The following is a 14,601-nucleotide window of genomic DNA, read 5'->3' on the forward strand; positions in this document are numbered from 1 at the left end:
TAGACTCTAAATACTCATCCTTTTCAGTATTGTTAGGAAAACAGAGATGTATACCATAGTTTAATGTTGCATGTGCAAATAAACAGTTGTTTTGATATGATGCTCTCTATTTTCCTTGGCTTTTTTCATAAGGGTTAAAGTGCCTGACACACTACTAGTAGAATACATTAGGAATGAAAAAAGATACATGATGCTTTTAAAATAATATAATATTTAACTTTTATTTATGCCATAAAACAGTAATTACTAAATTTAAGACTCAAATTCCACAGGAAGAAATATCTTTGCATTTACATAGCATTTCTTCATTTAATAATTGATTAGTTCGTAAATTGTTGAGGAGACAGGAGCTTTGCAGCATCCAGATGTGATAAGGAACATGGCCCTTCCATTGTATGGCACATCGCATGGAGTATGAACTACCCTATCTTATGTGATTTTGTTAAATGGTTTATGAAGCCTTTAATGGACAGTGGTCCCCTGCTTCAAAAACAGCAGACCTCCAACATCAAGCTTAGCAGAGCTGGGGTGGTTGGTGAGAATCATTTTGGTTGGCTGAAGAAAGATGGTGATGACCTCAGAAGTGCAATGCCTGCAACACATAAATGGTAAAGTTTATTGTGCTGCCCTGGGAAATGGGTGACCTAGGAATGTTAGTATATGTAGGCTTAATGCACATCACAGCCTGTAAACTGTTAAGTCTTATAACTTCATACAATCAGAATGTACTGTAGTAAAAACATAAATGAAAAAGAAAACAGAACTTTATTACATGTACTCTAGTAAGAATTAGGCAAATTATAATGGAATATAAACTCCAAAAGGATTTTTTTTGCTCAGTTATAAATGAATCTTATTTAATATTTGATTATTAATAAAACCCATAAACAACAAACATTGGCAACAAAGTCATATAATTGTTTTCAACCAAAAACATTGTAATAGGTAGTATTGACATAGGAAACAGAAATACAGACTCTCTAAAAAATGCTAGGCCCATCATAAAGACAACTGTGTAACTAGAAATCAATATTAAAAGGTATAAAGTTGAGACCTTACTTACATCACTTGGTCAAAAAAAAGTCACAGACTCAACTGTAGGCACCAAACAGTTTATTGAATGGGCAATGAAAATCTCAATTCCAGAATGCAGAGACTCACCAAGCAGCAGAGTGGCACTAAATTGAGTCACTGCTCAGAATGGCACCTTGCAGAAAGAGTCAGAGTGCAAGGCATCAGTCAGGAAATGTTATCAGGGAGAGCAGCGAGGCAGGCAGACGGGATGAAGAGAGCCAAAAGAAGAGCCAACCGATTTAAAGCTAGGCATAGAGAGGGAAGATGAGGCTGGGAGAACGGGGCAGATGGCATCAGGGCACAATCTGGAGAGAACAGAGAAGAGTCAGAAAGAAAAAGCACTGACAGCGCATCTCATAATTAATGAGATGATGACTAGACGGAGGGGAGTATATAGCCTGGGATACACTGCATGATTTTTGGCAGTCCCAAATGAAAGATTACCATCATTTGTGGCAATTTCTGTGATCGTGGCTCTTCGGTGGTCCTATGTCGACCAGCGTACCAGTATTTGTTTAACACTAGCACATTCTGGTGACATTGCACTTAACTGGAGTCACACTCATCACAACCTATGAGTCAATAGGTGTCATCATTATACAGTCTACATGCTTGTCGTACCCAAGTTTAAATGATCCATGTCGCACAGTGTGATAAGGTAATGATATTATAGGAGAGCAAAAATCTTGCAGTGTATCCTGGGCTTAAGACAATGACTGGTACGTGCATGGCCACCTGTCAAAACAAACCAATGACAAAACACACAGCGTACAAAACACATAAACAGAAACAACCGATCAGAACAAAGCTGTGACACACTTTTAGCTATAGTATTCAATCACATACTGGTTGCCCAAATTCATTGATTGTTTCTATCTAATGAAACAGGTTTTGGAATGTTTGGTGTGATGGTTGCTGTATCGGCCAGGTTAACAAGTGAAAACTCTTCTGTAATCAAGTGCTATTTGGGGCTGAATATTTCATTTAGTATGAAAAGTAAAAGTTACACTCTGATTTTGATCTAAAATGCTTAAAAATATCTAAATTAAGTGCAGGTGCAAAGTCATAGATATATTCATTTGTGACAGTTCTACTGTTTGCACTTGAAATAAACACAGACATGACATGTAGATAATAAAAATCTTTAACAAAAATATAATCTGAAAAAGGATAAAGATGTTTTAACAATTTAAAACAAAACTGTTTACTAATAATAAAACAGACAATAGCAAAAAGAATAAGCATGCATGTTTAAGTTAAGAAGAATAATGAGCTTTTTAAAAAGTACTTGTATGTCCAGTTGTGCGGCCTGGAGTACATTGCTTTGCATGTAGTCCTATAAGGATCGCTTGGTCTTCTTGAATATATTAAGTCTTATAACTGGTTCAAGTATGCATTCTCTCATCAGGCACACTCTTACAGCCTCAGGGTGGGTCATTGTTCATAATTTGGTCATCTAAATAAGATTTGGTCAATCTTGTGAATAAACACTGGGTGAATAATCTGTGAAAGACAAGCATATAGAAAACCATAAAAAGTTGCTTGTATTAGTAATAACTAGAATCAGATTTGTTTTTATGATTTTTGAAACAATGGTTATTCAAATGTAAAATCATAGTATTAATGTAAAATCAACAAGGAAATTATATAGATCAACGTACTCTAATAATGCTACACAGTAGGCCTACAAAGGAATATAGTTTCCCTCATATTTGGACAGATCTGTGTTATTAACTCTCTTGCCAGTTTGTCATGAGTCATAACTTTATGTTCATATTTTTAAATGAATAACGAACACAACGCATTCATTTAAACAGCACTAAAATTTTACCTCACTATATTGTCTCCATCTGGGAAAGCCTGACACTGTTTCCACTAACTTATGTTATTGCAGTTATAAAGACTTTTGCCCAAGCCCATTTACATGACAAAACTGTCTTCTGTTGTTACTGCTGCTTCTTTTGTGTTTGTATTCCTCCATAGTACTTTTTGGCTCTTCCGTGTGGTTACGTTACCCTTCCGTCAGCGTACCTGGCTTATGATGGCTATGAGGTAAGCTTACGGCAAACTCGACGTAATGCTTGGATCACTATATCATTAATTATTCACACAATGACAGTGCCTGTCGTAACGCATTCGCTGCAATATAATTATTCATAAGCTTGTGAGCGAGCACTTACCTAATGCTTACGATGAGCTGACGTTACGATCTTCATCTTCTTCTTTTGGTTTAATGGCGGGTTACGAACCAACTTTAAAGGTGCATACCGCCACCTGCTGTGATGGAGTGTGAAAATAATGATCTGCCTCTTCTATATCCTGTTATATAACACACTATTCTTAATAAATCTCAAACTGCATTTGGCTTCCTGATTTTGGATCTTCATTTAATAAGTTGGCTATAGTAAAATCATTGCATGCTATTGCTTGTAAATCTTCCTTTAAAATACGACTCAAAATGATAGTGGCGAAGAAGTCATCTGCCATCTTGTGCTCATTAGTGGTAACGACATGCAATGCACAAATGACTAAAACGAGTTATTGTTTTTAAAGCCAGTTTCATTGAAAGCATGGTTTACCGACAATGCATTAATGATCTTATCATTTTAATAATATATTAATAAATCTATGTCCGAAGTTAAGAATATGAACGCAAAACACTAAATGACAAACAAAGTGGTGTTTTCCCGGACAGGGGTTTTCTTAAACCAAGATTAAGCCTAATTAGGAAAAAATAAACAAACATACCTTACTAAAAACATTACTTGTGTGCATTTTAAGGCAAAACAAAGAGCACTGATGTATTTTAAGATATGTCATGCATTTTTTTTTTAGTTTGTACAGCTCTTACATTTATTTTAGTCTAAGACTAGTCTAATCCCTGTCCGGGAAACTGCCCCTAAATTGCTCCCAATACAATTTTGCTGTGTTCTCTACTGTACATTGATTGTACTGATTATAATCCAAAGGTCAGACGGGCCAAGTAATCCCCACGTCATCCATTATAAAGGGAGTTTTATTGTGCAGTGTAGCCAATTTCTATACAATTTAGTCCAAGTTTGAAAAACCTTTTGTTTCCATGTCACTCAGAAAGTCATTGTGATGTCTTAAATTAGTAAGCAAGCAAAAACCATTCAAACGTTTTAGCCTATAAAATGAATTACCTATAAAAATGCAATTAAGCATTTTAATGTAGTTTATTAATCAACATTAATTATCATGATTATCGAGGGCATAATCAAAAATAAATATTTTTGTTTTATTCTTGCAGCCCCCTGTAGTGAGTAGCCTATCTGTCTCATATCTGCTTGGAGTTTGAAAGACTCTTCTGATGCTTTTCTATTAAGTTTATTTACATATTTGAAGTAGTCTAAAGCTAAGTCTTGATTACTTTCATTTTGTGATACTTGAATTAGGTTACTGCATCTCTTTAAGGTTATTTGTAACTGTACTGGAATTATGTTGAAGTAGTTCTCCCAACCCTGTTCATACTTACACACAAATATAATAACAAAATTACAGAAATCAAAGTATAATCAGTTCAATGTAAGAAGTTATTATGATTACTAATAGAAGTGTACTCTTTGTCCTGTTATTTTCCTTACCTTGCCACTCAGTCCTTTAGGTTAGGGTAGTTGAAACTACTTCTAATTTCAGCAAAGCTCCAGAGTTAAATCAACACTGCTTAGATCCACACCCAAGGTGTTAAAAATTACCACAGAATTTTTTGTATTCTTCCTACGAACTATCACAATGCATCAAGACAAACAATAAAATGTTTGGGGTCAAGTGCTCAGCTAAGTAAAGGTAAAACTAATCACTGTTAGGATGACTTCTTCTTTTTATCTTTCTTGTTAACAGCAAGTGTTCATCATAAATATTCATTTCATTATTTAACTTATCCTAGGGGCTTATCCTAAAATTATTAGACTAAAATATATGTTTGGGCTCGCTTAATTTAAAAACAATTGCACTTACGCTTTTACTTTGTATCAATATGTGAAACAATGAATTGATAAAAGGCTGTTAACAGTTACCAAAAAAGCTTAACTTCTTAAATATAACATAATATTTACATCATAAAATAATAGGCAGTCATGGTCCAATAGTTAGAGTCGACCTTATAACCTGAGAGTTTTGCTGGTTCGAGTCTCGCGGCTGACAGGTTGCGACTGAGGTGCCTTGAGCCAGCCACCTGTCTCCCAGTGTTTCCCGGGCACTGCAGTACTGCTGTGGGTGTGTATGTTCACGACGTGCAGTGCGTGTTCACCACTCACTTGATAGGTTAAATACAGACGTCACATTTCAAGTATGGGTTACCATACATTGGTCATTATGTCACTTTTACTTTTCCTTAAAAAGGATCAGATGGAAATAAACTAAAGGTGAAAACAAGAAAGCACTTTTTTTTAATTCCAATCAAAGCTATAGACATGTGTTTTATTGCCATTCTTCTTTTTTTCCAGTCATCACATATGCATTTATTCATTTAGCAAATACATTCATCCAAAGTGTCTTATAGATCAGAAAATACACAGAAAAAAAGCATCAAAAGTTTATTACATTTGCATAATTGTTCTAGTATCTGCTGCAGAGTAGTTCTAGTTACTATGACAAAGAAACAGTCTGAGCGTGACTAATCCATTGGAAGCTTCAGATTGATCTATGACACATACTTTCTGATATGGAAACTTTGTCTGAGGCAACGCGTGCCAAAAAGTAAAAAAAAAAGCTTAAAAGGTTTGTAGTAGAGAGCCTCCTTCAGACAAAATAAGATTATTAATTAAACTCAAAAAGCATGTTTTAAAGCCTAACTGCTCTATACAATGACATTGATGTTCTCCCATTAGGCCATACATATAGAGTTCCATCTGATGTTCATATGCTAAATTGGTTGTAATTATATAGTGTGGTATTGCTACACTGTATTATTAAGGATATGTGTATGACACTAGTGAAAAACAAATTTTATAAGGCATTTATAAACTAGCTGAACTAGCTTTAAGTGCAATCAGATCATGATGGCAGGTAGTCCAAAGACTTCATACATAGAACATCATAATGTGTGTGTGTGTGTGTGTGTGTTCAAAAATGATGCAGATGTACCATCTGCTTGAGCATACATTCCATTTACGTTCATAATCTTGCTATTAACCAATTGTTATTAACATAAACTTAATTAGATTACCTGTGGTTAAGTAGTGTTTAAAGAATTTTTTCTTGCAATATTAATCATCCTCTACTGTTTATAAGAATTGTGTGACACTACTGTGTCATCATTTAACACCTATGTTTTTAAGAATATAATTATTTCCATAGGCAGGTACTAAAAGAACAAGACATTAGACACAAAGTAAATAGAAATTGGGACTATTGCCTAATTCACAAAGCTAACAAAATTATTTATAACAAAATTAAATGATACTATAATTATTATATATAGTCCAAGCTGTAAACTATTTATGATCATTATTCACTGTTAATTACTTTTAAAAATATATATTTAGGATAAAATACTTCAATTTACAATCCTATCTATCTGTCCGTTCAGTGTATTTAGGTCAGATTCGCCACACCACTAGATGGTGGTAAAACTCCATGTCCATGATTTCTAACGCGTTAACACGTGATTTACGTGTTAACACGCACTTACGCGTTAACACGTAGTGCGTGTTAACACGTGATTTACGCGTTAACACGTAGTGCGTGTTAACACGTATTTTTAACACGTTTTTGCCCTGTTGGCCTTCCATACCGTTTCTGTTTAATAAACGTTGTGCAACGTCTTGTCGGGGCTGAACGCAGCCCAGATGATCTCGAACACCTCTTGTTGACATATGTGTTATCGCGAGGCTTTAAACAATATCCGAATTAGTGATGCAAAGTCCGATTCATTTCCGCGAACCGGCTCTTTTCGGACAGTTCGGCTATTGAACCGGTTCAAAAAGCCGATTCAACGGTTCCTGGGGTCATCAAGAAATGACATTGCAACGCATTTATTTTCTAATTACTTATCAATGAAACATTCAAATAAAGTCGTTTGTGTCAACACATTAAAACATTCAAATAAAAAGTTGTTTTTGTGAAGGCATAGCTGATTTATTGCCTTTCATTCACAAGTTAGTAATGTTTGTGGTCACAGTTTCAATCGCGGATTGTAAATGCCAAATTACCAGTTTTGACTAGCCTACAACTTGAATAAGATTCCTAAAAGACACTGGTGCACAATTGCGGATGTGTAAGTATAAAGAATAAATAAACTTGTCTTTTAAACTCATTGGTCTTCCTTAAACAACTACAATATGATTTGCATGCACAATAAATCGTACTAAAACTAAAGCTCTTTAATAAAACAAGCATATCAAGAAACTAATAAAACAAGAATGGCTCGTTCAAATTTCCTCTGTGATTCACACGCAGTGTCAGCAACTCATCCGTCAGAATCATCGGCAACCCTCGCCTCGGCAATCATCGACAATCTTCGTTCGGTTCTTTTTTAGTTCGACTTGCTATTTCGGCTGTGCGTCCTGCGTCATCAACCCGGAACCTATGCCCAAAACTAAAGTTCGATTCAGTTCGATTTGTGAGCCGGCTCGACTGGTTACTTCCTGAGAACCGGCTCAAAAGAACGATTCGTTCGAGAACCTAACATCACTAATCCGAATTCCTGGCGTCATCAAGATAAAGGGGGCGTGTAAAGATGGCTGCTGTCATGATGAAAGTTGGTTCTAGTAAGTTTGCTTCTGTTCGTGTTCAACAGCCCGCTCTGCGTTTAGTTGCCGCCACCGCCGCACTCAGAGCCGTAAGTTCAGCAAAAATGTCATAATAGTTTGCGTGAACGTGGAGTCACGTTATGTTACTTTTGTTGTTTATATGCTTGCGTGTCTGTGTATGCGCTGCTTTAACAGGTTAGTCTGTCTGCGACTCAGACACTTCCAGAGAGAGTGAAGATTGTGGAGGTTGGACCGCGAGATGGGCTGCAGAATGAGAAGGTAAAGAGTTCTGTGTCCAGTTTGCTTTAAAGTCCTTATTAACTTGTTTGGCCTTTGTGACTAGGGGTGTAAGAAAACTTACAACACGTGTTAGTATCGTGATATTTTGTTTGGCATTGATGGGTCGATTCTCAACAATGCCATCTCGTTGTTGTTTTTTAATACAAAATAATACAAGATTTATGGCAGTTGTTTGGAGTGTACATCCCGACCACTCGCGTCTAAATACCCGCACGTGCTATCTTTGCACTTAAATTGAATTTAGTTGGCTTTAACCGTTAACTTGCCAAACAACCAGTAGTCTGTGGACATTGGTATATGGCCAGACATTGCTTTTCCTGACATTATGTTTGTCTTGCCCAGTGGTGTAGTCTAGATTTTTGTAGTGAGTATACTGTGATTTTTCCCTCTCACCCTTATGCTTACTCGTCCTAGCGCGACACCTCATAAGCTCCACCACACTCACAGATGCATACAGTATAGATATTCATGTAACTAAGAGCATTCTGAAAGTGTAGCCTACTCATAACACATAAACTGAACGTGTTATCAACATGTCAGTTTATTATAAGAAAAAAAGACTTTAACAGCCAATGGGTTTACAGCTGGGGAAACTGGACTGATTTTTAGACTGGTTTAGAGTTAATCAACATCTAACTCGGGGACAAAAGTTATTTAACTGTTAATTAAAATTAAATAAATCTTCAATCTGTGGCTAACACATGCATTAAAGGAGAAAAAATATTAAATTCTTTCAATAGCTATTATCTGACAACTATTGATAACATTACCATGTGTAATTTAATGGTGTAAATGTTTTTAATTAATACACATTTAAGATGACCATGAATTAACTCTAATTTGCATAGTCATTGATATAAAAGCTTATTTTTGCATATAATATAAGCATTGTCTAAAAATGAAAATAGGCTTATACATAATTATTATTACAAGACCATCATGTAGCCTAATATTAGACAACCAAACCAAACAGAAGTTTAAGATCATATACATCTTGAACGTAGATATATAAATGAACACAGAGAAGGGAAGTTTAACACTGTGAAGCACAAGCAAACATGCAGAGGAACTGAAGGCAGCTAAAAACCATCAGGGTATAATCACGGGCTTATTTTATTGCATTTGGAGCCTTACCTCCAGATAAAGTAATAAACTGGACTGATGATTTAAATGTTGTTTACTCACATGTGCGTTGTAAACTATATGGAGTTTATGTTGCAGCACTCGTTCACTTCTCTGGACTGTTTGTTTACAGTGTCGCGTGAGCAGCTACACTGTAGGTTCGACTTCATTTGGTGCTAAGCAGACCTCTTGGTGATGTCAAAGTACCGCGAGAGCGAGTCAAAGCAGATTTCTCCATGTGATAACTGGAGTCTCTCTCGCGGTACTTTGCTGTCACTCGCCAGTCTGCTCCCCAGTTACTTTCGCGTCACTATAGTAATCTGATTTCATAGAAATTCATACGCCGATCGGATCGCACAGTTTGGTATGAAGTATATAGCCTAATATGTATTTCAACCCGCTAAAGTAGCAAGTGTAGCATGCTAATGGTCAATGCTTCACATCTATATTATGACTAAACTTTAAAAATGTCACAAAACCATGCTGTTACGCATCCTCACGCTATTTTTAGTGGGTATACGGAAATCCTTGACAATTTCTAGTGGGTATACGGCGTATACCTGCGTATCACGTAGACTACACCACTGGTCTTGCCTAACACTATTAAACCATCCCTCCTTTGTAGAACACCAGGCTCATCATAAATGAATGTTGTTTAATGAAGGCTCACTGACAAAACTTTGCAATTACACAGAATAAGAGTAATCATTGGCAGAACTTAAAGATTATTATCTACACTTATGTGAAACGTTCAGTAGCAGAATTCTTTGCACCTGTAAAATAAACTCTTCATTTTGTGCATGCAGCTTTATTAAGTTTGTTTATTCAGTAATCTCTGAATAAACGACACAATTAATGTTGTTTCTGGTTATGTAATAAAAGCAATTGCAGATGTTTTACAAAATAAATTTTTGCACCAATGAAATGTGCAACAATTTGTTTTACTACCAAAATGTGTAATCCATTTATTAACTTACAAATAAGAGTGTTAGCGACATCTCACAAGGTTTGCGCGAAAGTCTCACGATTTACATCCTGAACATAATGCATGATGGGATGACCCTTAGCCTTGAATACCTCCGAAGCGGTATTCGAGAGAGTGTGGGTTAAGGGCACTACACTTTGCCTGTTTTAAGACATGGGCCATTTCTCAATATGCGTTCTTGTGGACTTGTGAAACGTCATCAGTCGTGGAACCAAGTATCGTTCCAAATCAAATAATTTTGCGTCAGGAGTTCGTTCTTCCAAGTCTGAACTTGCAAGTTCGAACTACGAAGGACACAAGTCCGAGTTTGGTGTACTTTGTATTGTGAAACGGCTATGGAACAGTCTTGCACACATACTTCCTGACGCATGCATGCTGTCTTGTAGGGCTGTCAAAATGGCTGAACAAGTACATTCGAAATTCGTCCTTGAAAAATAATAAAATTCGAATTATAAAGACCTACTTTATCTTGGAGAAAATACTCCTAAAAGCCCACAAGAGGGCGCAGCACAAAGCCCCAATGATCTAAAAAATCATGCACAGCATATTTTTTGTTAAAACGAATGTTATAAACACTAATACATTAAACATAATTTCTTAAATTCATATGCAAAGGAAAAAAAGTGCACATAGATATCTGGAAGTGCAAAATGACTCAACAGCCAGCGTGTGTAGGCTATTAACACAAACATAGTCAAGAAACTATCCATGTATACATTTACAAATTATTTTATGTACCATACATTAATTAAATTTACAAAAAAATTTACAGAGCCTCAGTCAATACAGAACACAACAGTGTCTTAATGAAATCAAAATTAACCAGTATATTTGTGCGCCCGTAAATGTACAAAACGAATGCCATAGACAATGCATATTAATATACGGCATTTTATATAATATATGAGTAGATACATTTACGTGTTTCTAATAAAGTATGAAAGCGAATTAATCTTTATTTAAGCCAAAATAAGTGGGAAAGATCATTAGTCATTTAAATTTTGTCAAGCTTAAAGGGATAGTTCACCCAAAAAGGAAAATTCTGTCATCATTTACTCACTCTCATGTTGTTACAAACCCGCATAAATGTATTTGTTCTGATGAACACAAAGGAAGATATTTTGAGAAATGTTTGTAACTGAACCATTCGTGGACCCCATTCACTTCCATAGTAGGAAAAAATAATACTATGGAAGTAAATGGGGTCCACAAACGGTTTGGTTGCAAACATTTCTCAAAATATCTTCCTTTGTGTTCATCAGAACAAAGACATTTATGTGGGTTTGTAACAACATGAGAGTGAGTAAATGATGACAGAATTTTCATTTTTGGGTGAACTATCCCTTTAAACACTATTCACAACAACTTGTATTATATTTTGTGTGTTCCTTGGTTGAAAATATGTAGAAATATATGCGAGTAATAAAGTACAGAACAGAAATGTTTAACTTACGCGCATAGTGAAGCCGTTAATAAAGCAGACTCTCCGTAATTAATAGAGGACGTGCTGAAACAGTCGAGTTGGCAGATGATCATCATGTTTATATTTCACGCAGATAATGTTGATGAAAAACTTGCATATTATCAAATGTCCAGGTGAAAGTCAAGTTTCCAGTCACTTATAAAAATAAAGCCACCGCGGCGTTACATTGCAACTCTCTCATATGCGGTGTGGACAGCATGCGTTGCCGAACTGAATTGTGGATCCGTTGGCGTCGCGTCACTGCCGTTGCTCGTGGCAGAAGTTGAACATTTCTCAACTTTTCAAGCAGCGACGCGTGCGTCAGCCAATCAGATCGCCTTATACAAATAACATAGACTGAGCCAGCCAATTACGTTTATGGAAGACCAGAGCATGTATTGCAGCCACTGTGATTGGCTGTTGGCCACGCTTCAGACAAGCCTTTCGTTAAGCGTTAACGCTTACGCCCTGTGTGAATGAATCGTAAGGTGATCTGATTGGCTGACGCACGCGTTGCCGCTTTAAAAGTTGAAAAATGTTCAACTTCTGCCGCGAGCAACGGCACTGACGCGGCGCCGACGGATCCACAATTCAGTTCGGCAACGCATGACATCACCCATTAAAAGTGAATGGGAAGCATTAACGCTGACGCCCCGTGTGAATGCGCCGATACTGTATTTGTAGCGATGTCGTTATGCGGTTTGACTAGATATGATGTTTAGCATTGATGTTTTTAAGTAGTAAACATTCTCTCTCGCTCTCGCGCTCTCTCTCTCTCTCTCTCTCTCTCGCTACCAAAATGTATCTCTGCCCTGCCCGTCGGGCTATCTTGGAGAGGAAATAATAATTTAATGTTTTTGCTTTGTCTCAGATTTAGTTAGATCATTATATTGCATGTATTTATGGTATCGAATGAAAAACTTCGATACTTTGAGTATTGAAAAATGATTTATCTTTCGATGCCAAATTTCGATTCCAAAAGCGGCTGTGTCTGTGAGCCTGTACTTGTGTGTAAGGACCTAAAGTGCCGGCGATTGGCTGTCCACCACCACGTGACGGGGAGGATTTCTGAAAATACTCGCAGTCCACCTCGCAGTCACCCAACACAAGTGTAGAAAGGATACAATATGATAAGAGTCTTTGTGACAGTCTTACAAATAAAGTTAGCGCAAGCATGGCCTTGTTGTCTCCGTGAAAGGCACATCAACCAAAACGGCGCTTCTCCTAAAGTGACGAGGGGTTTCGATTTAAAGCACGCGCACAGCCTGTGTCTCTGCTTGATTTACTCGTGCCTGGTTCCGCATGGCAAGGCTTTGCGCGCGCGTCTCCCACAACAGTCTCGAAAAGGTGTTTAAACTTGACCCACCCACGCAGCTTGTGTCTCTCAATGCTTATGAAATACTCTCGCCTGTCTCTCCGCATCGCAAAGCCTTCATGCCCTCGTCTCGCAAAATGGACGATGCGTTTAAACCTATTTTTTACAGTCTATGGTTTAAACTTGACGCACATGCGCAGCCCAAAGCCTGGCTCGTTATTTTAAACAAACTAAAATTCCATTTAACTGGTTTGCTAATTTCACTTGAATGAAATGACATTGAACGCATTTTCTACTCGTTTTAAAAATCCCAAATGTATTTAATATTTGGATAATTATGAAGTTGAGTATTGTTTACAAAAAACAAACATGCATACAAATCTTCCCAGTAAAACTCAGTCACCCATTTAAATATTTTAACTTTTTGTCAAGTTGCAGCTATAATGAACCCACAAATACTGTTAGTCCAAGCTAAATACCATTTTACATTTCATAAAATAAAGCAGTGTTAATTATATTCTTAATTTCTTTATTTTTGTTTCCTTATTTTCATAACAAAAAATTGATAAGTGTGTCTGCTGGTGCACCCCTATCCAAAAAGCACAACCAGTTTTATTAATGTTACCCTGAGTGAGAAGTGTTACCAGAATTTGTTTTAATTAAGGTGAAAAATAAAAGTTATGTGTTTAATGTATTTTTGTTAATGTTTCAATGGATTTTAAAACATGGTATCGAAAAAAGTATCGTTAGGAACCGGCATCGAAACGGAGGTATAGAAATGGCACCGGATCGAAAGAGTTTAAGTAATACCCAGCCCTAGTGGTAAGATCTGTTTACCTAAAGCGAATAGTAGGGATGTCAACTTTAGTCGTTTAGTCGACTAATCGGTCGATGCAGTCTTGGTCGACTGACATTTTCATTGGTCGACCAGTTGCATAATTAATTTATTTTCCCCGATAAAGAAATTTTCATTGATTTACTCCTTGATATTTATTCCTTTATAAGCAATTAAATATTACTGTATTCTAAATATAATTAGCCCATGTTTTATCCCCAACTTTAAATGCTTTAATTTAGGCTATTTTGTAACAGCGCCACAGTTTAGCGCACCACATAGAACACTCTGGAACCGCACCTGTGGCTGGCTGCACTGCTACTTTGCTCCGAAAGGAATATAGGTAGTTCTGCTGTATTCATTTAGTTCAAACACTACCTGTTTTGGCTTTAGTCAGCAAAATGTCCAAGAAATCTAAATCTTTTGTCTGGCTGTTTTTTTCAAAAAAAGGTCACGGAGTTTGAGTTCGCCTGCTCACAAGGTTTGCGTAAAGTAAATGGTACAGTCTATTTATTTGTAAATTCTTTCATTCGAATAGTAAATAAAATACAGCAATAAAATAATTAAAATGAAAGTCTCTCCTGATTGTGTTCCAAATTATTAACATTTACGTATTTTAGGCTATAAGTAAATTGCAGATTAAGTTTTGTTTTTGTAAATCCTCAGACATTATTTTTACCACTTAAGTTTTGCTTTATAGAAAACATTTCTTTAAAGTGAATTTAGTTTTGTATAAATTGTTTCTTAATTTTAATAAATGTTTCATCAACCAACTGCATGTATTTAATAAATAAA

The 14,601-nt window shown here is 36.3% G+C and overlaps 1 protein-coding gene and 1 long non-coding RNA gene across 3 annotated transcripts in view; one reads left to right on the forward strand and one right to left on the reverse strand.

Moving 5' to 3' along the window:
• Window positions 1-202: 202 nt before the first annotated feature.
• LOC135760297 (uncharacterized) lies at window positions 203-3,405 on the reverse strand. Of its 2 annotated transcripts, none has more exons than XR_010537366.2 (4): window positions 3,255-3,405; window positions 2,363-2,577; window positions 1,162-1,379; window positions 203-592 (listed from the first exon to the last, which is right to left on the reverse strand). It is a non-coding gene; the product is annotated as an uncharacterized lncRNA (long non-coding RNA). The 2 variants fall into 2 exon arrangements; XR_010537367.2 differs by lacking the exon at window positions 3,255-3,405 and adding an exon at window positions 2,906-3,238.
• Window positions 3,406-7,724: 4,319 nt separating this feature from the next.
• The window catches only part of hmgcl (3-hydroxy-3-methylglutaryl-CoA lyase), a 61,866-nt gene continuing 54,989 nt past the window's right edge, over window positions 7,725-14,601 (forward strand). The window contains exons 1-2 of the mRNA XM_065274268.2: window positions 7,725-7,876; window positions 7,983-8,066. Of these exons, the coding sequence (XP_065130340.1) occupies window positions 7,775-7,876; window positions 7,983-8,066 (186 nt within the window). The 5' untranslated portion in view covers window positions 7,725-7,774. The remainder of the gene's footprint in view (window positions 7,877-7,982; window positions 8,067-14,601) is intronic.

This window comes from Paramisgurnus dabryanus, chromosome 17, assembly GCF_030506205.2.
Source record: "Paramisgurnus dabryanus chromosome 17, PD_genome_1.1, whole genome shotgun sequence".
Lineage (NCBI taxonomy): Eukaryota > Metazoa > Chordata > Actinopteri > Cypriniformes > Cobitidae > Paramisgurnus > Paramisgurnus dabryanus.